General features: G+C 36.4%; 2 protein-coding genes across 6 annotated transcripts; both read left to right on the top strand.

Annotated features, from left to right (window-relative positions):
• Nucleotides 1-10,714: 10,714 nt before the first annotated feature.
• LOC103946355 (leucine-rich repeat receptor-like serine/threonine-protein kinase BAM3) lies at nt 10,715-16,227 on the top strand. The gene is made up of 2 exons (XM_009357032.3): nt 10,715-13,667; nt 15,682-16,227. Exons 1-2 carry the CDS (start codon nt 11,093-11,095, stop codon nt 16,104-16,106), a joined length of 3,000 nt encoding a protein of 999 aa, XP_009355307.1. The 5' UTR covers nt 10,715-11,092; the 3' UTR covers nt 16,107-16,227.
• Nucleotides 16,228-20,531: 4,304 nt separating this feature from the next.
• Nucleotides 20,532-26,341, top strand: LOC103946352 (YTH domain-containing protein ECT4). 5 transcript variants are annotated; one of them, XM_048581689.1, is made up of 11 exons: nt 20,533-20,796; nt 21,196-21,237; nt 21,574-21,627; nt 22,100-22,161; nt 22,997-23,150; nt 23,886-23,950; nt 24,057-24,422; nt 24,602-25,117; nt 25,222-25,434; nt 25,589-25,762; nt 25,974-26,341. In XM_048581689.1, exons 3-11 carry the CDS (start codon nt 21,600-21,602, stop codon nt 26,079-26,081), a joined length of 1,686 nt encoding a protein of 561 aa, XP_048437646.1. In that variant the 5' UTR covers nt 20,533-20,796; nt 21,196-21,237; nt 21,574-21,599; the 3' UTR covers nt 26,082-26,341. The 5 variants fall into 5 exon arrangements, with proteins under 5 accessions (XP_009355301.2, XP_048437647.1, XP_048437646.1 ...); XM_009357026.3 differs by lacking the exon at nt 21,196-21,237 and having other exon boundaries at nt 20,532-20,796; nt 22,997-23,072; XM_048581690.1 differs by lacking the exon at nt 21,574-21,627 and having other exon boundaries at nt 20,532-20,796.
• The last annotated feature ends 327 nt before the right edge of the window (nt 26,342-26,668 follow it).

Here is a 26,668-nt window from a genome sequence, read left to right as displayed (position 1 = left end):
TTTTTGTTTTTGAATCACTCGATTTCGTTGAGTATTGAAGAAGTTATGAATGTTTAAAGTTTACCAAATCTCCGGTGAGTTTTCTAGTTTTCCCACGGACTATTCACCTTTCAGGCTATTTTCCAGCCATCTATGGCAACCATTTGGCTTCTAAATAGGTATAATCTTGTTCTACACTTTTCTATCTTCATTTTGATATATTATAGGTCGAATTTGGTTAAGAAACGATTGAGTTACGAAGTTTTGAAAATTGCCCAAACTTTTGGCCAAGAACTCCGCTTACTTAACGGAGTTTTTAACGGAATGACCAAAATAATTGATGGTGGACAATCTCAGGGACCATTTATATTGATTTTCAATCTCAGAGACCAAGGCGATGTGTTATGCAAATCTCATAGACCATTTTGGATAAAAAAACCTAAAGCAAATGATGAACATAACCTTTTTCTCCTTAATCTTATTTTGAAGATCACTCATACAAAAGATCATTTGATTAGGAGATCGTGGTCATTCATCTAAATGTATTAAATAAATAAACGGTTCATCATAAATATATCACTTAGTTCCTATACCATCAATTATATTCACACATCCTAAATTACTTCTCTCACGCTTTTTAAAATTTTTTAATATTTTATACACACCACTAACACTTGATAGAAAAATATTAAAAAATTAAAAGAGTGTGAGAAAAGTAATTTGAAGTGTGTGAATATAATCTCCCATTATCTATGCATTTGAATGACTATGATCAAATCGAGGCACATTTTAAATACTAAATATGCCCCTTGAGATGCATTAAGGACGTAATAATAAAGGTGAGTGGTGAAGATATGCTTTCAACTTAGAGCTGAGTAGGGATCGATAGGTAATATATCAATATACATGTCGCATTAGAGAGCATGAGTGGCAAGCATATATTTTAGAATTTAAAGAGATTCTCTTCGAATCTCTTTCATCAAGGTCATCGGATTAAGTGATCTGAGTCTTTGAAATTTCATCAAATAGTAAAAAATTAATATAATTTTTAAGAAATCAAAACAGATGAACCGTTAAATAAAATTTTAAAGATTTGAATCACTTAATTCAGTGGCCTTGATGGAAAAGATACGATCAATTTTCTTGTACGACAAAGATGACAAACCCATTTCAACGTGACTTGGAATTCCACCATGGTCAATTTGCCAGCAGGGTCAACACAATCCCTGTATCTCCAAACAAAGCTATGATGTCATATAATTATAAAAGCACACGATCCACAACGCAGACCTTGGATGACGTATTCCTATTATAACAATTATATTTCTTGAAAGATTAGGGTTTTTGCTGAGTCAGAGATCAGATATTCAGAGTCGAGATATCCTTTTTTGATTTCTGATTTTTGTGTTCGGAGTTTAAAATTTTGAAAATTCGAATTGTTAAAGAGATTGGAAGATAGATGCGAAATCTTATTTTGTGTAAAATAAGTTTGTGAAATGAGCTAATAAAAATCATAAAATTTAAAATGAGTGATACGAAATTTCTAATCCTTCGGTCTGAACGCAAGGATCTGGAAAGGATCTCAATTTAGATATTCATATGTCATACTTGCACCATGTGTCTGTTCTTATTCTTTTAGGTCAAATCTTAATTATGTCACTAGACTCTTTTTCGTACCCTTATTTAGGTCAAATCTTAATTATGTCACTAGATTCTCTTTGGTACCCTTAATTATTCCTGATAAGAGATATTCTACGCATATGATTAACAATTGATATGACACGGATAGCACTTGTTGGAGCCACTCAAATGATAAAAATATCAATTAAAAAAGTAATTAAATAGCCATCAAAATAGGAAACTTTATGGCTCGTACGATATATACCATGGCAATTGGAATTATACTGCTAATCCATAAGTGGTCAACGTCACTGATACAGTATATTGTGTTGGAAAATTAGGTCTAAAATCATTTCGGAAATTCATGAAATAAATCATGTAATGATGTATAGAAATAGTTGCTTAATCATACATAGATAAGGGTTAGAAAAACTTGAAAATTTTAGTGGGGGCAAACATTTTACACTCTGATACTTATACACAACGCACATGAAAGAGTTGTAGAGAAACGTAACTTGGTCGAGGCTCGTTGTACACTATGCCCTTAAAACGATATTATGCCTCACATGGATTTTCAGGATTTACCGGTTCTTATTTCTCAAGATACAATGACATTCTGTTGCGAATCAAGAATATACAGAAACCTAGGTGAGAAGAAAATTTTAAATTTAATATAAAAAGTACTAATGAATATAATGTAGAAAAATACTGCTAAATCGTAATATTAAGTGGCTAGTTACTATTATACAATTAAATTATGTTTTGAAAATTAGACATTTGATACGTCACAAGCCTTAAGTCATGACATAATCTTAAATTCGTCTAGCCAAAAGACGTGGCTATGGGAGGCTTTTTTTTGTTTCCCTCTCTTAACAAGGGGACCAACTAGTTGCTTCGCAACGGCAATCCACCCTTCCAAGGGCCGGGAACTAACAAAGGCATTTCAACTTTCCCTAGCCACCATCGTGCGATTCACGAGTGGTAGAAATTGAACCCATAATGTGTCGTATAGAATACGAGCCTGAAATTCATCCAAAATCACTGGTTCACCCTGTGGTAATTGTAGCTATGGGACTTCAAAGCCTCATATGTGCTATCGTTACAACTCTCATGCTTTGCCACCCTCTAGTCTATATCACACCTACTCATCCTCCATTGGTGTTGCACCTTGAAAGGAAGAAGCAATATCGATACTCTAAGGGATGACGCCGCTGATAACTGGATTTCCCACTGTTACCCAGGTATATATATCTCCATCAAATGGAACAGGGGCACGAATGGAGTGTGTGTTGCTACTGTGAGTAGGAGATGCGAAGATGTGTTCACTCCTATTCAAATTGAGGCTTTAGCAGTTAGAGAAGGGCTTCTGTTGGCGGTTCATAGGGTTTTCATGGTATTTTTCTGGAGAGTGATTCGCTTCAGATCGTGTTAGCTTTGCATGGGTCTTCTAAGGATGTGTCCCACATTGGACCTAGCATAGAGGATGCTAAGTTTTTGTTGCATTCGATCGCTGAAGCTATTGCGTCCTACATCCGTTGCCAAGCCAATTCCGTAGCCCATGGGTTAGCCCGTTTTGCCCTCCATTATGGAGGAGATAGTATATGGGATGAAGAAACTCCCTCTTTGATTAGTGATTTAGTTGAGGAGGACAACTCCACCCTTGTACTTCTTAGCCTATTCCTGGCTCTTTTGAAATTTATATATATCGATTTTCATAAATAAAAATATAAAAAAAAAATTGCCTGCTATTATCTTGTGTTCAATTGTTTGCTCTCTTTTGTTCTTCAGTTTGGTTTGGTTTATATATATATATATATATATATATATATATATATTCCTATTAACTGAAGGGGACAAAATTGAAGTATCACCTTTCTTCAATAGTATCAGGAGGATCCAGATACTCCTGATGTTTCTATGCGGAGCCTGCATACCATGTCATCGTGGCCGTTTGATTCAAAGTGGATGCAAGTTGGTAAAGATGAATTAAACTCAACGGGATCCGCATAGAAAGATCAAGAGATAATCATAGTCTGTATCAGGACTAGCTAGTAGAAACCATGTGTGTATATGTGTATATACATACACAGCACAATCAAATAAGTTTATTTGAAAAATTCTTCATAAAAGCATATATGCATGTGTGTGTATTGTAATTACACATGGAGTCATACATGCTTTAGTTAGTCAAAGGGAAAAACCCTCCAGGTAATGTTGGTCCTGATGTATTGTTCTCGATAAAAACACAAACTAAAGCAAAACCTTTGTAAAGGAAATAAAGAAATCAGATAAAGACAAGAATTTGAGATTTAAGGGGCCTTTATGTGTTGCTTTGCATGCGTACTTATGTCATTCAAATAGGTTAAGAAGTTTTTCATGGTATGGACAAAACAAAACTTGAACAAAATCTTGCATAAAGAATCTTAGCTACACAATCTTAGTTGCTAGCCATGGGGGCCTTGATATTGTTGTCTGACATTTGATTAATTAGTTAATAAACCATCAAACATCAAGGGGTAATCTAATTAAACAATTGCAAGAAAATATGTAGGACAAAGGTTTTGAAGAATTATGTGTGTGTGAAATGCATATTGTTGCTTGCATGTGTTTGAGATGGTTATTCAAAATTTCGAAAGATCTAGCTTTCCCCACGTACACGAATTGTTTGTCTTGTTATATATGTTTATGTTGTGCTTCTTCTTTTGAGGTTACGTTGGATTATTCTATTATATGAACAAGATATCCTTGTTGGATATAATTTAAGGAAAAATTATATATACACGATATTCTTGTTGGATATAATCAAACACTTGGTGGACTTATTATCGCCAACTGAACTCTCTTGCATTATGTCAACGGATACTGACATATGCCGAAGCAATCTGAGTGCTATCGAGAGAATTTCTCGAGTGCTCTCGACGCAACATGCCCGGTGTTGCCGATATATGCCTAGGAAGTATTACATCAAACGTTTGGTGGGCACGAAAAAGACGCATACCAAACATTCGAAGGGTTATCGGAAGACCTACATGCTCTCGACTTCCTACAACTATCCATTTGTCTATTGTATGGAATTAGCTTCCTCGCTTGTGGGTTGATGTTAGGAGTGCGCATGGTACGGTTTGGGATAGGGGTGTAATCGAAACTGAAGCAAAATTTTGGTATCGGTATGGGGGTGGAACCGAAGGTGTGCCGAATTTTTCAATACCAGTTCAGTTTCGGTACAATATGAGAGAGTTTCAGTACAATGGGCAATCTCAACACCTGACCCAAAAAGCAAGAATCTGACCCATAAACCAACACACCAAAAGGAAGACAAACACAATACAATCCAAGCTCATCAGCGCATCCAATTTGAACCCGTCTTTCGGATTAAAGCTCCTCTCCAACAAATCCGGAAAAATCATCAGCCGACTTTGGATTGAGGATAAGGAAGAGAAGAAGGGGAAGAGAATTATCTCCCCTCCTACTTAAACGGTTACAGTTAAGTCTCGTCAATATCTTATATTGATTTTTTTTGTAAAGATAATAAGACAAAAAACAATAAGTGAGAGGAAGGGAGGGAAAATGATGGAAATAGGAGGGATGAGAATCCTACTCCAAAAGAAAGAGGGGTGAGATGAGAGAGATTTCGTTTGGAGAGATTCACAATGGTGGTGTAGGAAAGAAGAATGTAAGACACGGTTTGGGGGGTGGGGTGGGGGGCTGTTGTGCTAGGTTTGAGAATTGAGAGTTTGAAAGTGAGAGAAAAGAGGGGTGAGATGATCCACATGCATCTGTCTGTTGGCAAACTCGACACCTAATCCAAAACAAAAAATCAGCGGCCGACTTTGGACTGAGAATTGAGAGTTCACAAGCATCTGTCTGTTTGCAAACTCACATGGTTATGAGTTGGACCTCGGATTTGGGGGGTTGTGAGTTGGAAAATTAGCCCTTTTAGTTTATATAATTTTTTTATGGTTTTTCTTGTTGGATAATGATTAGTTTTCTTGTAGGCTAAGGATTTGCATTTGTTGCCTATTGGATTAAGGTTAGTTCTCTCTAAATAGAACGTATTGTAATTATGTAGTCGTAAGTTCTCAAGACGTAGTCTCTTCATATTATGTAGCTTTATTGACAAATCTTGTAGCTAGTGTTTCTTTGTTTACAGTTTATAAAGTAGTTTCGTAATCTGTTTATCCATCTGTTCTGCCTACTCTAGTTTTCAACTCCTTCTACATACAAATATGTATTATATGCATATTGCAATTGATTTCCTTTCATGGTCAGTGCGTTCAAAAATTTTGAGCAACAATTCATATCCATATTATATGCGTTCATTCTAGTCATTCATGTGAAGCATAATGTTTTTATCCTTTAAAATGCTCATAATTAACGTTGACAGAGAGGTATAGCACAATGTCTTTCTCTTTTCTCTTTATTCTCTTTATCCCTTAAACGTTTGTTTCTTTTTGTTTTTCCTTCATTGAGGGATGCTTACATACAAGGACAAACCTTTTATTTGCCACCTTATTTACAAGGATGATTCCTTTGCCCCTTGAGACGGTCAAAACCCCTATCTTTAGAGGAATAAAGCTCTCTGGGGCATCGCCAAAGGCATTCCTAATCCAATTAAAGGGGCGTGAGATGTTGATGACTTTCATAAATTGGGTTCCTCCTATTCAAAGGGCGATAATGTTCTTTCTGTCTCAGCATTGGTTTCATATGTGAGATATGTAATCATGTTGTCTATTTTATACAACATTTTTTAATTAGTTCCATCTGGCACCAATTTGTATGGTTGTCCTCCTTTTGTTGCTCTCATTCATAAATCTGAAAATATTTTTACTCACTGTTCTAAAATAATGGTGATGCTCACCACTCTATTAATTGCCGTTGAATAAGTTTGATTTAATCTATCTACTATACAAATCTTGAAACTTAAAATAATCAAACGGTAATTAATAGGATGGTGAGCATACCACCACCTTAGGGTAGTGAGCAAACTACACTCTAAATCAACACCATTAACCCATTTACTGTTTATATTTAATTTCTTTTTTAGATTGTTTGTTGAATTTTTTTGAAATATGAGTATAATAGGGTTTCAGAACAAGAAAATAAGATACACATACGTTGAATTAATAATGTGTTAAGTTATGAGTATTATTATTTACAAATTAAAGTGACATAATTTTTTACACATTTTTTGATACTTTCATAAAATGATGACATATATTATAGACTGTACCAGCAATAATATGAAACATCATTATTGATCTTTTTAATCTCATTTTCTTTACTAATTAATTATTTCGAAGTAGATCACTTGGTTCTACAAATTGTTTATAATTATATTAAGATTGTGAGATTGAGATTGCAGAAATTACTTGCAACTAATGCTTGTTTGTCGTATATTTTTAATCTTCCCTTCCCATGAACATGGATACAAGTGACGATGTCAACTCTCTCTGTCTTAACTTATCACTTGGATATAGTCAGATTTGGTTTTAGAGACACTTTGGCTATCTTGTTTGCTTATTTTTGAGTCTTTTTACAATATATTTTTTTACACATTTTACAATATATTCGAAGGAATCGCTTTGCTTGAACTTTGATTTTGTAATCCAAAACTTAGGCCAAAGAAAAAAATTTACTAATTTATTTAATTTTTAAAGCCGTGCACGTTAAAGAACATATGCACATCCTTTTAGCTCGAATCAGTATTGAGAAATTTTTTTTTTTGCCTCAATTGGCAAAAGGAGAGGCGAATATGGTTCTCCCCTTTGGCCAATTTGGTAGTGCCATGTGAAGTCAATTATCAAAAACTTTGCAGTCCCACATTGTTTGTCAATTATCGTCATGTGTTGAGAGAGAAAATTATGATCGTATATAATTTGTTACACCTATTAGGAGAAATAAAAATATATACATAATTAACCACACTTAAGAAATGAACACGTGATTATAGATAGTTATATTTGAGTACTTCTCATTTATATAGCTTTTGTCTCTTCTTTTTATACAAGTGACTTGTGGGATAGGGGAACTGAACTTGAGACTTCAGGTGCAAGGATGAGTTAATGTTCTTAATCAACTGAGTTACAAACCTCTTTGACAGAAGTTGATGATCCACCCAAAAACCAATTGGTAATAGAGGAGTGACCCAACTCCTTATAGATCCTTGTAAATTTTTAATGTGTGACATTTATTCACATCCTTACACACTCAGTCACGAGTGATGAATTTGTGAGGCTAACACACAAACAATTTTAACTGGGTAACTTTGAGCACATTTAGAGAAATGCCTGCATCTTTCTAGGCTATAATTGACTTGTATCATGCAAATTACTGTCACTTCGGTTCTTTCTAAGATTATCTGGCCATTGGATTCAGCATGTGAGTAAACATGCTTTGGTATTATAATTTAAGTTGAGATTCCAAAAAAAAAAAAAAAATTGGAAATACGAAAAATGACCTAATTCCTTGTAAGGCTTTATAAATTCCTGACGTCTCCAAAATAATAGCTCATACCATATATGACAAAATTAAATAAATCTGATGCACACAATACGATACCTAATGGTCCCGTGGACTAGAAGTTGATGCATACGAAGGCACGATTGATCACAAAATAGTATCTCAATATTGAGTAAATCTTTGATTTTCAATCCAATCCTTCTCTTGGCTGTTTGCATAATTCACACTGATCAGTGACCACATTAGGTTTTCATAAACTTAAGGCCAACAAGGGCACAAAGACAGTGACCCTTCGAAAGGGCAGGCCTGCCCTTCAATAAGATCGATTTTTTTTTGTCGAAACCTTCAATAAGATATACCGAGACACCTCAAAAAGTGCACACTCTTCCACCCAACTACTCATTCCTTGCCATGAGAGTATCATGGTGGAGCCAAGCCAGCCATGCGCTATAGTATTTGCATTTGCATGACAAAACCCTACCACTTGTACATATATTTTTGAGAGAGAGAGAGAGAGAGAGAGAGAGAGTTCATGTGTTGCTAGAAGAGCACTCTTTCCCATGTATGAGGGGCCATGGATTTTTCTTTGAGTGAGAGAGAGAGTGAGTGAGTTTTTTCAAGTTAATACAAGAGCACTCTTTTCCATGTGAAATTTGGAGGAGAAGGGTGGGCGGGTCATGGATTTTGTTGTTTAAGAAACCAAAAGAAAAAAAGAAAGTAAATTAGTCTTTTCTTTTCTTCTTTAATTAATTTGCTTTTCATTTGAAGTGGAAGATCAAAAGCAGATGATGCATTTCTATATATCTGCTTTTACTTTTGAGCCCTCTCTTTAAGACTATTCCATCTTCTGAAAAAGCCCTTAAATATACCACCACCAACGATCTTACGATATTACATACTACATAGAGAGTTGGTCCCGGCTGGCCGGCTGTGTAGGGCAAGGAAGGAGATCGAAGGGAATAAAGCTGCTGCTGCTGCATTGCACAAGAAAAGCTTCCACTGCACTGGTTCCTTATTCCATGCAACCTATTCAAACAACAAACATAATTATATATTGATCATTCAAACAAACATAGTAATCATATATTAATAATCATCATCTTTTACTTCTTACAACCCACTGCACATGTTGCAGCAGGCACATGTTTCCAGCTCAAGAACGATCAATTAAAAGACTCGACTTATTACTCCACATCGGAAATTACCCCTCCTTTTTTTCTTTTCTTTTTTAGTTTAGTTTTTAATTTTTTGAATAAACTGATTTTCTAAGGCTCAACTTATAGTTGTGGTGTTTTCTTCTAATTTATTTTGTTTATTTTGGATTATTATTATTAGAGAGAGAGAGTTTCAAAATTATTACAATAATTTAGAAAATGAGAAAGTTTCGAACCCAAAACGCATAGACAATGGCAGATGCATTAATGGACCCAAGAGGTCTAGGGACTACTGGAAAGTACATATAACTAGTGGCTATGAGGATCTTGGAGGACCACCCAAGTTTGGGCATATGGTGGAGAAGAAGAGTGCAACGGCAAACCAGCAGGTGGAGGTTCTGCAAATGATTAACGAAGGAGAAAAAGATTATGAAACTACCATGACATGTTTTCAGAGTATAAAATCTCATTGTGGACAAATATATAGTCTTTGTAGCTTGTAATGTTTGTGTAAAGACTATGAATGAAAAGTTGGTAATTTATCGTTCAACTTCTTTTTTTTTTTTTTTTTTTTTGAGAACTGTTATTAGCACTCAAAAAATCTTATTCTACACTCCTCACAAGTGTATTTTTCGTTTTAATTATAGAAAGTTTTAAGTGCAAAATGAGATTTTTGGAGTGCCAATAACAATTTTTTTTTTGGAGCTTTTATATTTGGACCACACGATGTTAGAATCCTAAATCTGTCACTGCACATAGATAGAAATTCAACACAATATCTACTAGAATATTAAACCACATGCAATTATTGAGAACATTATCCATATGCACACTGCGATGCTTACAGATTGTCATAACATGATGAGGCAAGCATGCATGGCTGCTATCATATATATATATATATGTATATGTTATTACTATTTGATGGGTCCTCCATGCATGATCGATCTAATATGTGTTTATATGCTTTCTTTACAATTTATGAAAACGTGAATTTTATGAATGATCATGAAGAACAATTAAAACATGCTAGCTAGCTGTACTCTAATATTGCTTCGTGGAAATCATTACCAAAGTTATTTATTATCCAAACATTCTTTCTAATTTTATACAGACAATAATTTGAATATAAATCATGATAGCGTTCTTTCAGTTTTATTGTCGATTAAAAGTTTGCAATCGGTTTAATTTGTGCATATATCTTGACTGCTATAACCTCGGATTTCAGTCATAGATTGCAGCGCTTTGAGGATATATACCAGCTGATAGTCATTTACCAAAAGCTTGAAGACAATGGTACCAATTTCAATGATTGAATTTGAAAGTGCAGCTCCATCACCACTGCCTCTCATTCAAAGCAATAAAGAGCTAGCACACCATCCCCTTTGATTAAAGCTAAAGGACATTTTTGTCATGTGAATAAAGAAAGAGAGAGCATCATCTCATGAACTTTACCTTTCCTCCCCAAATTATAACTTTAAATTTGTTATCCAACGGCTCTTATTTTTCATTTGTTCTCAACAAACCTTCTTCTCTCCTTTCCTGCTTTTTCCATCTTAGCTTTGTCTAAAGAAGTTTCATAGCTTACCAGAATTTCAATCTTCTTCCTCTCTTCTCTGAGAGAAGAGAAAAGATCAAAGAAAATAAAGAGAGAAAAAGGAGAAAAGCAGAGGCTTAGCTTCTTCCTTGTATTTGAAGACTCTTTGTGAAAGAAGATGTTTGATTCCTTAACCCCATGCTCACTTCATTTTTCTCAGATTCCTCCTACTTTCCCTTCCTTTCCCGGAAAATCTCAAATGCTTAAATCCCTCCAACTTCTCTTTGAATACTTCAAAAAATAATTTTCTTGAATATTTTCCAGGAAACAAAAACACACGTACATGATGGTCTTCCCTTTCATTGTCTTGACATTTTTCTCTTTTGTTGGCACATCTTGTTTTGCTTCTTCCTTGGTCAGTGATTTTCATGTTTTAGTCACTCTCAAGCAAGGCTTTCAATTCCCCGAACAGGCCTTAAGCACTTGGAATTCTTCGTTTCCACGGTCAGTTTGTTTGTGGGCCGGAATTCGGTGCTATAGAGGAAGAGTTGTTGCAGTGGACTTGACAGATTTCGGTCTATCCGGCTCTGTGTCTCCACTGAATTCAGGCCTCGACCGCCTCACCTACCTTTCACTTGCAGGAAACAACTTCACAGGCAGCATTGCAATTGCCAATCTCACAAGCCTTCAGTTCCTCAACATATCCAACAACCAATTCAGTGGAGGGCTGGATTGGGACTACTCCGGCATTGCCAATTTGGAAGTTTTTGATGCTTATAACAACAACTTCAGTGCTACTCTTCCACTTGGTATTTTGAGCTTGAACAAGCTCAGGTTTTTGGAGCTTGGAGGCAATTATTTCAGTGGGAAAATCCCAAAATCTTATGGGAATTTAGTCAGCTTGGAGTACTTGTCACTTGGTGGCAATGATCTCAGTGGCGAAATTCCGGGTGAGTTGGGCAACCTCACTAACTTGAGAGAGCTTTACTTGGGATATTACAATGTTTTTGAAGGTGGGATTCCAAAGGAGTTTGGAAAATTGGTCAATGTGGTTCACATGGATCTCTCGAGCTGCGAATTGGACGGGCCAATTCCCCGCGAGCTGGGGAATATGAAGGAGCTCAACACACTTTACTTGCACATCAATCTTCTCTCAGGCACAATTCCAAGGCAGCTAGGCAACTTGACAAACTTGGTCAATCTTGATCTCTCCAACAATGCACTTACCGGTGAAATCCCATTTGAGTTTTCCAATCTCAAACAGCTCAAGCTTTTCAACCTCTTCATGAACAGATTGCATGGCTCGATTCCAGACTACGTCGCGGACTTGCCTAATTTGGAAACACTGGGGCTGTGGATGAACAACTTCACCGGGATCATCCCGCAGAAACTTGGCCAGAATGGGAAGCTTCAGTTGCTCGATTTGTCCTCGAACAAGCTCACCGGTAAAATCCCACCAAACTTGTGTTCATCCAATCAGCTGAGAATACTAATTCTCTTGAAAAACTTTCTTTTCGGTCCAATCCCTCAAGGCTTGGGGACATGTTCTAGTCTCACTAGAGTGAGGCTGGGGCAGAATTACCTGAATGGTAGCATACCAAATGGCCTAATTTATTTGCCTCTGCTGAGTTTAGTAGAGTTGCAAAACAATTACCTATCTGGCATACTGTTGGAGAAAGCTAATAGTTCGTCACAGCCAGTGAAATTAGGCCAGCTTAATCTGTCGAACAATCTCCTATCCGGTTCTTTACCTTTTTCGCTTTCAAATTTCTCTTCCCTCCAAATCCTCCTACTCAGTGGAAATCAATTCTCCGGTCCAATCCCACCTTCAATAGGCCAACTCCATCAAGTACTAAAGCTTGATCTTAGCAGAAATTCACTCTCTGGCAAAATCCCACCAGAAATCGGAAACTGTTTTCATCTCACTTACCTTGACATGAGCCAGAACAACCTCTCCGGCTCCATCCCACCCGAAATCTCCAAGGTTCACATCCTGAATTACTTGAACATATCGAGAAACCACTTGAACCAAAATATTCCCAAATCAATAGGAACCATGAAGAGCCTCACAATTGCTGATTTTTCCTTCAATGATTTCTCCGGAAAACTACCCGAATCAGGGCAATTTTCCTTCTTTAATGCCTCCGCTTTCGCGGGCAATCCCCATCTTTGTGGCTCCCTCCTGAACAACCCTTGCAACTTCACCACAATCACAAGCACACCGCAAAAACCTCCGGGGGATTTCAAGCTAATCTTCGCATTCGGCCTGCTAATATGCTCGTTGGTGTTTGCTGCGGCTGCTATCCTCAAGGCCAAATCATTCAAAAGGAACGGTACTGATTCATGGAAAATGACTGCATTCCAGAAGCTGGAATTCACAATCGCTGACATCCTCGAATGCGTGAAGGACGGTAATGTGATTGGGAGAGGGGGAGCAGGGATTGTCTACCACGGAAAAATGCCTAATGGGGTTGAAATTGCTGTGAAAAAGCTACTTGGTTTTGGACCAAACAGCCACGATCATGGCTTCAGAGCCGAAATCCAGACGTTAGGCAACATTCGACATAGAAACATTGTGAGGCTGCTGGCTTTTTGTTCAAACAAGGATACCAATCTGCTTGTTTACGAGTACATGAGAAACGGAAGCTTGGGAGAAGCACTGCATGGGAAGAAGGGAGGTTTCTTGGTCTGGAATTTGAGGTACAAAATTGCCATCGAAGCTGCCAAAGGCTTGTGCTACCTTCACCATGATTGTTCTCCATTGATTCTTCACCGGGACGTGAAATCCAACAACATTTTGCTCAATTCGAGCTTCGAAGCGCACGTTGCAGATTTCGGGCTTGCCAAGTTCTTGATGGATGGGGGAACATCTGAATGCATGTCTGCAATTGCAGGCTCGTATGGCTACATTGCACCAGGTATGTTAATTGTTTCTTCTTCCCTATCAATTTGACTATAGTTTTGAATTTATTCCAAGCTTTGTGTAGTTTGTGTATAACGAACGCCTTTCAAAATCCAGCCATGCAAATTCAGTGTGTCGGTGTATTTCATATATTGATGCGTTGATCAAAGTTGGTACTTGGTAGTTAAGTTAGTCAATATGTGAATTTCTGCTACTGTCAAAATTGTGGGTCACATCATTAGACAATCATTGCCCTCAGTTCTCGAAGCTAATGGATCGATCTGAGGAAAAAATGTAAGAAAATTCTAGAATTGTGCTCGATTTTACATCAAAAATATAATTTTTAAAATTTATAAAATCATTTTGTTAAATTTAACACTTCCTTTAATTGCACATGAGCATAAGGAATATACATACCTGTGTAATCATGTAAGCCATTAGTTTTGTGTTCTTGGTTGAGAATTTAAGGTATTAATTAGTTTTTGGGTCCATTAAGATGTTAGGAATGCTTTTGTAAATTTCCAATTTCCACTACATGAAGCAAAATATATTCTGTTTTTGAAGAACACCATAAAGTCTTAAGCTTACCTTTTTTAATTAATTAAAGAGGACGGAGAGTTGCATCTTGAGACCTCTTATAACATCAAAAAGAAAAATTAGTTCGTTTACTGTATTTATATGCATATGATTTTTACACACTATTTTGAGCTTCATACACATCATTTTTTTACTTCTAATCATCAAATTGAATAAATTAATTAAAAATAATAAACATGATTAAATAAGAGTAAGAAAAAGATGAGTAATGTATATTATTTTCTTATTCCTCTTTTATATATTGATATTTTGAGTTGTGTGATTCGTTTTCCCATACCTTTACTTGGTAATTGATTTCCTAATGCCTTTCTTGAAGTCCCTCCCATAAGCCATGCACCAAGATCTACTATGCATGCAGTATCAGTTCACACGAAACCCTAGAAAATACCATGACACACACATCTCCTTGCACTTGACCACAAAAGAAAAAGAAGAAGAGAACTTGCTAAAAATTGACATGTCTGAAAACCACCGTGATCTGTGTCCACTGTCCACAGGAAGAGAGAGAAGAAACAAACAATATCATTATGCATGGAATTTTCTTGGTAACCACAAAACACACAAACTGCCTCTCTCCTCTCTCCTCTCTGGTGGCAGATTGTCTACTCTTTTGTTACCGTGTCCTTTTCATTTTTTCTTATTTGTGCAGTCACGATTAAATTACGTTAATATTTTATATTAATTTTTTAATATAAATAAAAAAATAAAAAAATAAAATATTAACTTGATTTAATCGTTATCTTATAAAAAAAAATAAAAAAAAAAGACACGATAACAATAGGGTTGACGATCTGCCTCTATCCTCTCCTCTTCCAAATTCTGTGCCAGACTACTCAGATTATTGTGGGGGTCCATTTCTTATATAATTATTTTAGTGAATCAAAACAGGATAGTAAATTAATTACTGTCTTTTCTCTCGATTTGATATCAGAATCGGTATTCTGTGAGGTCAATTTGACAATGACACAACACAAGAGAGAAGTCTGACAGTGATGTCTAGCACAACAGGTCTTGACTGTCGTGAAAGCTAACCCGACATGCACGTCCATTTTAATTACACACACACACTTATACATACTTGTTTTTTTATACATTTAGGCCACCACCCCCGCCACTTGTTTTGTTTTAAAGCACAAAAAGTGGGCTTCTTCCGACGTGGAAAGTCTCGGCTACTTTGCTTTCTTCCCGGTTCTTCCCCTTGCAACTTGCATCAACCCATTCACTTATTTTATTTTATTTTATTTTTTTATCTTTAAACTAATTTTTGCTTTGCTTTCGATTTCTTGGGCTTCTTTCGAATAAAAGAAAACATATTGAGCTTCAAATCGAAAACCCAAAAACCAATTAAATTTGGGCCTTGCCCTTCTTTTGTAGGTTTATTTCTTTGTGAGTTTTGGTAATGATGTTTGTATATATGCATGCATGTGTTTCAGAGTATGCATACACGCTGAGGGTGGACGAGAAAAGCGATGTATATAGCTTCGGGGTGGTTCTGTTAGAGCTTCTGACGGGGCGGCGGCCCGTAGGCGAATTTGGAGAAGGCGTGGACATAGTGCAATGGTCGAAGAAAGCAACGAATTGTCGGAAAGAGGATGTTGCAAATATTGTTGATCATAGGCTTACTATATCTGTGCCCAAAGATGAAGCAATGCACATGTTCTTCATTGCAATGCTTTGCATCCAAGAAAACAGCGTTGAGAGGCCGACGATGAGAGAAGTCGTTCAAATGCTATCGGAGTTTCCTCGTCACACTCCAGAATCCTTTCAGTCCTCTTCGTCTTTAGCCAATTCCCAGAAATCGAAGAATGTAGAAAAAGACGGAAAATGTCCGAAGTTCAAACAAGATATTTTGGTTTAATAACAACCATGATTTTTTTTCCTTCATTTTTTGGAGTTTAATTAGTATATGGTCTTAATGTGGCTTGATTTTGTTGTAACTAGCCGTGCTATATATGAAAAGTAAAATCTTCTTTTGATTATTCAATAGATTTATGAAGGGCATGTATAAATAGACGAAGAGTATTACTAGATTCACCTAATTGTCTTATTTCTACACCCTAAATTATAATCTCACCCATCATAAAAAATTAAAAACCCAAAATCCTATTAATCCACCCGAATTATTCCAAAAATAACCTCAAATATCTAAATCCATTTTTTTTCACCCCAACTGCATCATCAGTCGAACGGCCTCGATTTGAAGCTAGTTGACATTGGGCTGTGCAGTTGCCATTGGACATGAGAGGCTCTCTCCTCGAAATTCCATCTACATCTACAACATGCAAATCAAATGATGATAGGTTTATCGAACCCTTAATACCAACTTTACGACAAATCTGAACGGAACAATAAACAACCATGGAACGATCTCGAGATGCGGCCGTTACATGCAAGACTCAACCTAGAATAACTAGACCATCAGCCACCGTCGTCAACATTGTGGAGGCAAACGGTGGGTCCGAGTGCCCGATTTTCTTGGAGCAGTTTGAGATTGACAAATGGACCCAACGAGGTGTTGGGGTTGTTGGTGACCGACAGCGTATAGGTTTGACAGTGGTGGTTTGCGATCTTTCTCTCTTTCCCTCTCTAGGGGTTGGACATTCGAGCGACGCCGCCCTGCGATCGGATGTCAACGGGGACGCGCTTGAGAGCCATGATGGCGTAGGCCTCCATGGTGATGCGAGCGTGGGTGAGGAGATTTTTCTAGGTCTTTTGATGTAATTTTACAAAAAGGTAAAAGTGGTAGTAAAAGTTTTAAAAACTAGTGGGATGGGAAGATAAGACAACGAGGTGGGTATATCAGCACTCTAGATGAAATGAGAGAAAATCTTTACTAAAGATCGAAGCGGAAAGGGAGTGATGAATCTCTCCGTTTATTTTCTGTCCTGATAAACCGAGTAAAAAGCTAGGAAAGGAGGGATAATAACACTAAGAAAGTTGTGATATTCCTTAATTTTGCTTTTCTTCTTGTACTGATACCATGGTCGGTCTAGAGATTTTTGAGGTCCGAGGTGACGCCAAAAAATATGCCCTCATTTTATATAAGAAAATTATTTATTTTTACACGTAAGACATCGATAAAATTATACTTAGAAAAACACTTCAAATTTAATAATTTATAAACACGGAAAAACTAATTTATTTTGTATTGTGAGAAGGAAACAAAAAAAAAAAACTCCAGGTTTACAAGTAGATAGATATGAGTTTTGTTTTCTATATGAACTTTTAAATTGTTTTTGTATAAATCGTGAGGTGTTTTTTCTTATTTACTAACCTTGTCAAGATGGGACTTAAAAAATAATGATGTTTTTGGGTCTTTAATTGATATGTATTAGTAATAAATGGGTACTAACTTAAACTTTTTGATGACAAGTCATATAATTTGCAAATTTGGTCTAAAAATTTGGTCAACGCACTACTCTTTGTTGAAGATTAGACTTGAATTAAAACAATGTTTAAAAATAACAACCCACATAGCTACTAGCTGCTAATTAAGAATAAATTAACAACCAAACAAAAATTCGTAAAAATTGAAAAGAATAAACATGCACTTAGTATTTCGAACTCTCGTTAATTTTAAACAACAAAAATCATTGATTCTAATTAAACTTCTTGATCATTTAGCCAAATTTTATATATTTATACTCTTATGAAAAGAAATTTGTAAAAATTGAAAAGTAAATAAGCACACATGGTGTTTTGAACTCAATACCTCCTCATTAATTTCAAACAACAAAACCACCAGTTCTAGTTAAATTTATCTATCATTGAACCAAATTTTATAAATTTATAGTCTTATGAAAATATATATAAATATACCATCCTAATAATTTTGGTGCCCCCAATTATGTTGGGCCCCGAACGGTCGCCTTGCCAGCACTGAGCCTGGGCCGGCCCTAAGTGATACATACCCCTTTATATTGAGGTTCATAATGTTAATATTGCAATCTATTTACGAGTAATGCTAGGGAGATTCAATTTGTAAACTAAATGACATGAAAGTTAGTGATTAGATTATTACTTAATTGCTGAAAAACGTGCTCATTTTTTATTGGTGACACCTCATTTAGTTTACTAATTTAATCTACAAATTTAGTCTCTGTACCATTACTCTAATTTTATTGCGTGTTGTTTTTAGTACTTGAAAAAAGTCATTGTACACTTCAAACTCTCTAAATTTAGAAATTCAAATACACTTACGAATAATGCACACAGACTTTTTTTGGATTATCAATGTTGTTTTTACCATACTTGACCAATCACGAAACTACCAAGCACCGGTCAACTTCATACCTTCAAGGACCCACTAAGGGATTCATGCTGAGGCATCCCTACCGAAGCACTAAAGTTTCCCTCCACCCAGGAGGCCAATCACATCACAACACGTGTCAACATCAGAATAAAACTCTTAGAGTCCCATATCAATTGCGAACGAAAGCTGGATACTCTCCTCAACTTTAAAAGAAGACCATTCTCTTGCAATTAAGGAGGAATGTCATTATTGTACTTAAACTAGTCATTAGAACCCACTCATGATGATTATGCTTAACCTTATGTAATTGTGTAAACCCTTCACTATCAATGAGAACTCCTGTACTCTGTGGACATAGCCAGACTTAGGGTGAACCACGTACATCTTGTGTTTGCTTCCATATCTCTATCTCTTTACATATTATCATCACTAGGTGACCGAAACAACTGAGCGAGGGTCACAAACTTGACACTTTACGTTGTTCCGAAGTCTTCGTTGATTTTGTGCATCAACAAATGTCATCTCAATTTTATTAAAGCTAGCCTTGTTATGTGAGGATGATACAAAGATATAATTACACTAAGGGGGTGAGAGAATAAATTGCTTTCGAACTTGTGATTCACGAGATTCGAACTTGTGATTCACGAGATTCGAACATGAGACATCTCACTAACAAATGAAGAGGATTACCACTACGCTGTAGTACTAAGTGACACCCTTATATTTGACGGTTAAGTGAAGGAATATATGTTCATCAATTAAATAGGAGACATATATGAAATATGCATAATAAACACAGGAAATAAAGATAAAAGTGTTGAGAACGAGTCCCACAATGATGGGAGGAGAGATCTTGCATGAGCTTATAAGAAGTTGGACTACTCATATTGCTAATTAGTTTTATGGTGGAACCCCAACTTTCTTCATGGTATCAAAGCAAGTTGTTCCACTTGTGAAGCCAAATGGTCATACACTCTCCACATCATCTTATTATGTTATCCATGTGTTAGGCTCGAAAATTCGGACAAGTGAAGTGGCGTGCTGAGAATAAGTCCTACATTGATGATGGGAGGAGAAACGTTGCATAGGCTTATAAGAGGTTGGGCTACTCCTTATATTGCCAATTGGTTTTATAATAAATGCCTCATTATTTCTAAACCTCCCACCTTCTTGTGCTCCATCTACAAACGTCGTTTTTCGTTGTCGTTTTGAGAGTTAATGGCATACTTTTTCGATATTTATCATCGTTTTTGTATTGTCTTCATTTCCTTACATTTCCACTCTCCCTACTTTCATGCCAATCTTTTTCAAACCCAAACAACCACCTTCCCTCATCCCATCCCTCTATCTCATACTCACAATCCATCCCCCCCACAACCTTCGCTACCTACCCCCCAACTGGAGCGCTGAAATTCCCTTGAGGCCTAGTGTGTTGTGGCTTTAGCCAAAGCAAGGGTATTTCACATACCCTCTTAACTTCACTCCCTTTCAAATAGTTGGATCATGTGGCTCTTTCTCAATGTAGCATGCCACTTATGGTGACCAATCCAATTGTAATATACTTCTTGTTGCAGATTTGTAATTTTTGTGCAACGGTGCATTGATCAAATTGACCACTCCGTCGCTTTCTTCATTGTAGTTGCCAAAGTAGCCGCTGGCAAGATGTTTACTCCCTTTTCCCTTTCATTCCCTTTCCTTCTATTTGAACGGTCACAGTTAAACCACGTTAATATTTTATATTAATTTTTAATATAAAGAGAAAGAGAAAATAAAGAATGTAAAAGAAGGAGATAAAAGGAAATGAAAAGAGGAAGGAAGAGAATTCTAACTCTTGCTCTCGGCCTTTGGCCAGGATGATTTGGTGAAGGGTCATGTCCTCAAACTATATTGCTAAAAATGGAGCGGAGTAGAACGAGCAAAATATTCATAAAACCGACCCGAAATAACAAATTTTAAATCCCTCCAAACAAACAACAAACGGGAAATTAATGAGAAAGCCCAATTCCCAAAACGTCGACACCCGCTACTCTGACCTCACTAATCCAACGGCCCCAAAACCTTCTTCAGAAAACTAGGAACTAATCCTGACCCTCCGATCCTTCCTTTGTTTCTTAAGGGCTTACACCACACAGTACGTCAGTGCCGGTTCCCCTCCCACTCCTTCTGCAGTCGACTCACACACTCGTCTCACTAATTCCGTCTCTCTCCTCAGTCTCTCTCTCTCTCTCTCTAGAATTCCAATAGCAGAAGCGGTTCTGCCTGATCGGCCTCACTCGTTTCGATCCGCGTTTCTTAGGTTCGTTTCTCTTCTCAGCTTTATCCTTTTTTGTTTATTTAAATCAAATTTTCGCTTCGTTCGCTGTTTTGATTGGTGGAAGCGGCTTGTTTTTGTGTGAAAATTAAATTAAAATTTTAACTTTTAATTTTTCAGTTCTTGCGTTTTACATGAAATTCCACTACGAACCCCCCTTGATTTTTTTTTTTTTTTTGTGCGGGAATTATTGTTTGTTCCTAGTTTGGATTTTGTTTGTTTGGATTTTTCTGCGTTGAAACCAGAGAGATTTTATTGGGAAAAAAGGAAATATCCTTGAAAATATTTTATCCTGAGATATTTTCTTTTGAAAATTCTTATTTATTTGTCCTCGTATTTTTCCGCTGAGTTTTTTTTTTTTTTTTTTTTTTTTTTTTCCAAAGAAAAAAAGGAAGACGAAGACGACCCACATGTCCATATCAGAAGGGAAAAGGGTATCTAATGCCAAAATCGAATCTTTTTTTAGGCGCACCTAATTTCATGGCTTTGCTAATGTGCGCCTGTCGCATACATTGCCCCCTCTTATTTATAATCCCTAGTGTACTGGTAAAATTTTGTTAAAATAAGAAAAGAAATGGGTTAATTTCATAGTGAATTTTTAATTAGAATTAATTAATTAATTTAATTGGAGAGTTTATTCAGTTGGGGTCACACACAACTAAGGCTGATAAACCCTAGCAAGATAGTAGTGGTGTTACTCTTTACTAACCCTAATTCTTTTTTCCTTCTCTTTGTTTGTTCGTCTTTGTTGTTCGGTTTTAGGCTGAGTTGGGTTTTAAAGATTGGTAATGGCGGGCGAAAAGAAAATTGATAAAGGTAATTATTGACCAACTCTTAGCCTTTAGTGGAATTTGGTTGAAGTTTGAGTAGACAATCATATTTGCAGGGTTTTATAGGTTTAAAGAATTTCTGGGTTTGTTTTAAATTATCAATTAAGTGTTGGGAGCAAATTATTTTCGAAAAGCCATTGGTATGTGCTGTCATGGAAGAAAATTTCATGAACTGTTTGTATTGGAGTGAAATTATATATTTTGACACTGTTGTTGTATTTGTTTCGCATAGCTGTTATGAAATTATTTTCTGTTTAGTCCCGTGTTTTTTCCTCTTCCTGAGCTTGTCTTTGCAAGTCTGTGATGATTTTCTTGAAGTTCTATTCATATGATTGACGGGTTGATTTCAATTTTTGCCTACCTAATTGAAAATTTTCTTTTGGATTAATAGATTTATCTTTTTTTTTAATAATTGCATGGGCAAAGATCTTATGTTTTTCTTGACTATCTGTTTCCAGGAGAGCCTGTATCCACTGTAGTGAAGGCAGATCCTGTTACTGGATTGAGTGATCAAGAAGTGGTATGTAAAACCTTTCTTTTCGTGATGTTTCAATTTTTAACGATTTCTCTTTTTGTCCCTACTTCAACCCACCCCCCCCAAACAAAAAAAAAAGCCAAACAAGAAATGTCTTGATTGGATTTTGTATTCCAATACCAATGTAGCATGTGTGTTTTTAATTGTATCCTTAAAGTTTGAATTTGCCGGTTGTTATGATTATATGTTTGGTGCTGAAAACACTAAAACATTCTCTGTTGTATAGAGAAGTGCATAATTTGAGTGGGAAAGGTTTGGTTCTAATAGTTTGATGTATTGTTGGCTTAAATGAGATTAGCTGCAACTAGAATTCTTAATCATTCATAGTAGAAGACCCGAAATAACCCAAATAGCTTTGTTCTTTTGATTTGGATTTTCTTACCTTCTGGTCTGGGTCAGAGTACAACCGACCTGCTTTGTTGCTTGATCCCTTGTTGGATGATCCAACTGATTGGACTGTACATGTACATAAAAATAATTGAAAAATTAGTCCCATGTTGGTATTGGAAAACTTCAACTGTATGCGATACCCATTTTTTTACTAGTCAGGTTGTTTCCTCATGATTCTTTGGTGCATCTCTGGTATGCCTCATGTGAATTTTCTGAACAATTTTTGTTGGCTGTCCATCTTCTCAAAGTGTTCTATTAAGCTTTTTATTGGATTGCTTTATCTCATTCAAAAAAGTACTTTTGTTTTCTACATTTTATTTGTTTGTTTGCTTATTTATTTGGTCATGAGTGAGTTTTAGGTAATGTGTTGAGGTTCGGTCTTGACTATAATATTCATAGTTCTGTTCTTCTCTATGTATCTCTCTTCCAGGTTTCTGGGAAAGACGGAATACCATCTGATTCAAAGTCCATGTCTGCTTTATTGGATGCCACCTCTAGCATCAAAGGTGAGACCGATCAAGTCTCAGTTGGAGAGCATGGTGTTTACTATCCACCTACTAGCTGTTACAATTATTATTACCCAGGTTAGATGTCAAAATGGTTCTTTGTAATTGATCTGAATTTATTAGTGTAATAGAGTTCTACTAAAGCCGTGAATTTAGTGGAGTTTTTAGTGGCGAATTGTATTAGTTTTGATCATTTAACTTCTATAGAATGCTTAACTTGAGGTTCTAATTATATTTCAATTGTAACTTCTTACTTGGGAAGAAATAATTTCTTCTTTATGCATGTAAGCAGCGTAAGATCTTTGTTGTTATCATCTTTTGTACGTATAATTTTATTGCATTCTGATTATTTTTCAGTGGCGATTACCATTGAAGAATACAATTTGTTTTTTAAGGAAACCTTTGCTGCTGTACTAAAACTTACGTGTTCTGCAATCCATCTGTCTATTGTCACTAAAATAAACAAATACGTAGGAAGAGTGGTAAATGTCTATTCTTTAAGTGAGCTTGATTCCTAAATGTTTGTTTTGGATGTTTTGTTATTTGTAATGGTTGCAACTAGGCAATTAGCATGAGTATATGGTTCAAACATGAAATCCACAATAAAGTTTTTGTTGTTGAAGAAGTGAAGCTGTATATTTCATCAAAACATGAAACCCTGTTATCAAATCGTGGAATAAAAAACGGGAACACATTCAGAAGAGTGTTTAATATAGTCTGGTTTGTCTAAATTGTGCTTTAGTCAAAGTACCTGTTATTTCTTCAACTTAGATCCATTTTGGTACTCAAATTTCGAATTTCTTGTGGGTGCAGGATATACTGGATCGTTTACGCAGATGGATGATCATGCTTATATGCACGCTAATAGTTCACATACAGTATGGCTGTTTCAATCAGGCCTTGGATGCTTAAATTTATTCATCAATGTGACCACTTCTAATTGAGCATGCAGTAATTTTATTCTTTTCCTTGATGATGATCCAGGGTGCTCAGTCAGACAGTGGTTCAATGTTGTATTACCTTCCCAGCTATAACCCATATGCCCCAGGAACTCTAATGGGAATGGACGGGCAAGGTGTTGGCCAACAGCAGTACTATCCTTCCTCAGGATATGTGCAACCACCTATTTCATACGGATCAGAAGCTGCGCCTAGTTATTCTTGGGACTCAACATTTGGTGGAGACGTCTCGACTGCAGCAAATGCTGGTTCTGGAAATGTTAAGGCTGGACCTGGGTCAACTGCTTTATCTAGGTCAAATGGTTTTACATCGACTAAAGCCAGTGGCCCTCTTGCAAGCAAGTTTTCCAAGCCTCTCCCTCTAACACAACCTGGCAAGTCATTAAACAAGGTTCGGAAAAGAATTTCTGCAACTTTGGTTCAGGAATTTCTAAGTGTTAGGAAAGATTCCGGCATTTGCTTGAGCCATTAAATGGATGTTATGTGTTGCATTGCATGATAACTTTCCATATTTATTTGCTGATATATAACAAGAACCATCTAATTGTTAGTATAAATTTTATTCTATAGGTTCCTCATCTGGGCAATGATTTTTCAGCGGGTCTTTTGAAGGGCTACCCACCAGCAGGAAGATTCTCATCATTTACTAACCAGAAATATGGTTTGTTTCCTCCTACTGGTCAAACATACTACCAATCAAATGGTAGAATTCTGAATGGAAATGATAGATTCAAGTCAAGGGAAAAATATAACAGGAATGAAGATTTTGAATCTTCAGCTGAGTTGACACGTGGTCCAAGGTCCCGCAACAAGAGTTCTCCATTAGACTCACCAATTGAGAAGGAAGAACTAGGAATCACTGTTCGTAGGGATAAATATAACTTACCAGATTTTCAGACAGATCATGAAAAAGCGAAGTTTTATGTCATCAAGTCTTACAGTGAAGATGATGTCCATAAGTCCATTAAATATGATGTTTGGGCCAGCACTCCCAATGGCAATAAGAAATTAGATGCAGCATTTCATGATGCAGAGTTGAAATTGAGGGAGACGAACACTCAGTGCCCCATCTTTCTCTTCTTCTCGGTGAGTTTGGTATATGCAATTTCTCTTGATTTTTGGGTTATAGCGTTTCATTATGTAGTATGCCCGGTCATGCACTGAGAATAAACTTTTATTATTGTTCTCAGGTAAACGGAAGCGGACAGTTTGTTGGTGTAGCTGAGATGATTGGACGGGTAGATTTTAATAAAGATATGGATTTCTGGCAAGTTGACAAGTGGAGTGGATTCTTTCCAGTAAAGTGGCATGTAATAAAGGACATACCGAACCCTCAGTTGCGGCACATTATCCTGGAAAACAATGACAACAGACCAGTAACTTTTACCCGGGACACTCAGGAGGTATTATTTTTATTTTTGATCTCATTGGCAGCTGCATTTTTTTGTGACACATTATAGCTTCATTTTCCTTGTTTGCTCTATTGTATGTTCTCTGTTTCATTGTTATGACATGATTGTAATTAAGACTCTTTTTCACATGTATTATAATGTTCAGATTGGACACAAGCAAGGTTTGGAAATGCTGAACATTTTTAAAAGTTACACAGCTAAAACATCTTTGCTAGATGACTTTACGTTCTATGAAAATCGGGAGAAGTCTCTGCAAGCCAAAAGGAGCAATAAACCCGCAACTTTGAAGATGGAAAATTACGATAATGGTGATATCACTGTAAGTTTTATTTTCTTTGATTAATGCCTATTATAGTACCATATCTATTTTATTGAGTTTAAGAGCTGTGTTGGTTTTTGCAAACTACTTTTTTCTTCTGTATAGTGTTTACATATTGTACTTTAAGATACGACTTCCCTCAACTTTAATGAACGAAAAGTTGCGGCTAATTAAAGTTTGAATTTCCTTTTCCATTAACCTCCTTTTGCAGAAGCATATGAATGCTGGAGGGAGAAACATTGATGTCGAGTCTGGTGGGATGAGGATGGGTTCTCTCATCTCGCTCACGAAAAATATGTCCCTCAACGCCTGCCAGTGACGTGAATGGGTTCTCTCACATCGCCTTAGGTCTGGAAGGTTTTGATTCTTAGGATGTTTTTTTTGAGCTATATTTTTGTTTTCAATTTTTCTATCTAAGCTGGTTTGTGAGTTTAGTTTTTGTGCTTGGCTTATTTTGCTGTTGAGTCTTAAGTCGAATTTCTTGTGAGCAAATTGTCCTAGAAATCGATGTTTTTCTTTTCGCTCTATCATGAAAGATTGATTTTTTTTCAATACACAGTTTGTGTTGTTCCTTGCTTATACTTTTGGAAGCAGCATAGGCCGACTCGATTTATTTAAGATTGCCCCAATCGTGCTTTGTCTCGTGCTCGGGTTTTTACACTCCCATCGTGCTCTGTCGTGTGCTCGTGTGGTTACGCTGTTGCATTACCAAAAATTCACCTAACTTCTAGTCTCAATTTTGTGAAACCATGAGAATGCCAAAATCGTTCTTTGAAATGGTTGTGGTCTACGTGGGAAGGAAGGAATTGGATTTACTGGATTTCTGGTAATGGTTAAATGGTGGGCAGCAAACGGCGCCGAACCATCATTGGTTCGGTGCTTTGGTCTCCGCCCTGGTATCAATCC

Source organism: the organism of the source record quoted next, unplaced genomic scaffold (genome assembly GCF_019419815.1).
Source record: "Pyrus x bretschneideri cultivar Hongxiangsu unplaced genomic scaffold, Pyrus_bretschneideri_v1 Contig17, whole genome shotgun sequence".
In the NCBI taxonomy this organism is placed as follows: Eukaryota; Viridiplantae; Streptophyta; class Magnoliopsida; order Rosales; family Rosaceae; genus Pyrus; species Pyrus x bretschneideri.
The sequence above is the reverse complement of the archived record's forward strand: the minus strand, read 5'-3'. Positions and strand labels throughout refer to the sequence as shown.

Bases quoted from the DNA above. Each gene is read 5' to 3' on its own strand.
- LOC103946355 (XM_009357032.3), top strand. From the start codon at position 11,093: ATGATGGTCTTCCCTTTCATTGTCTTGACATTTTTCTCTTTTGTTGGC. The intron at 13,668-15,681 runs GTATGTTAATTG...CATGTGTTTCAG, and splicing joins GTATGGCTACATTGCACCAG to AGTATGCATACACGCTGAGG.
- LOC103946352 (XM_048581689.1), top strand. From the start codon at position 21,600: ATGGCGGGCGAAAAGAAAATTGATAAAG. The intron at 23,151-23,885 runs GTTAGATGTCAA...TTGTGGGTGCAG, and splicing joins TTACAATTATTATTACCCAG to GATATACTGGATCGTTTACG. The intron at 23,951-24,056 runs GTATGGCTGTTT...ATGATGATCCAG, and splicing joins ACGCTAATAGTTCACATACA to GGTGCTCAGTCAGACAGTGG.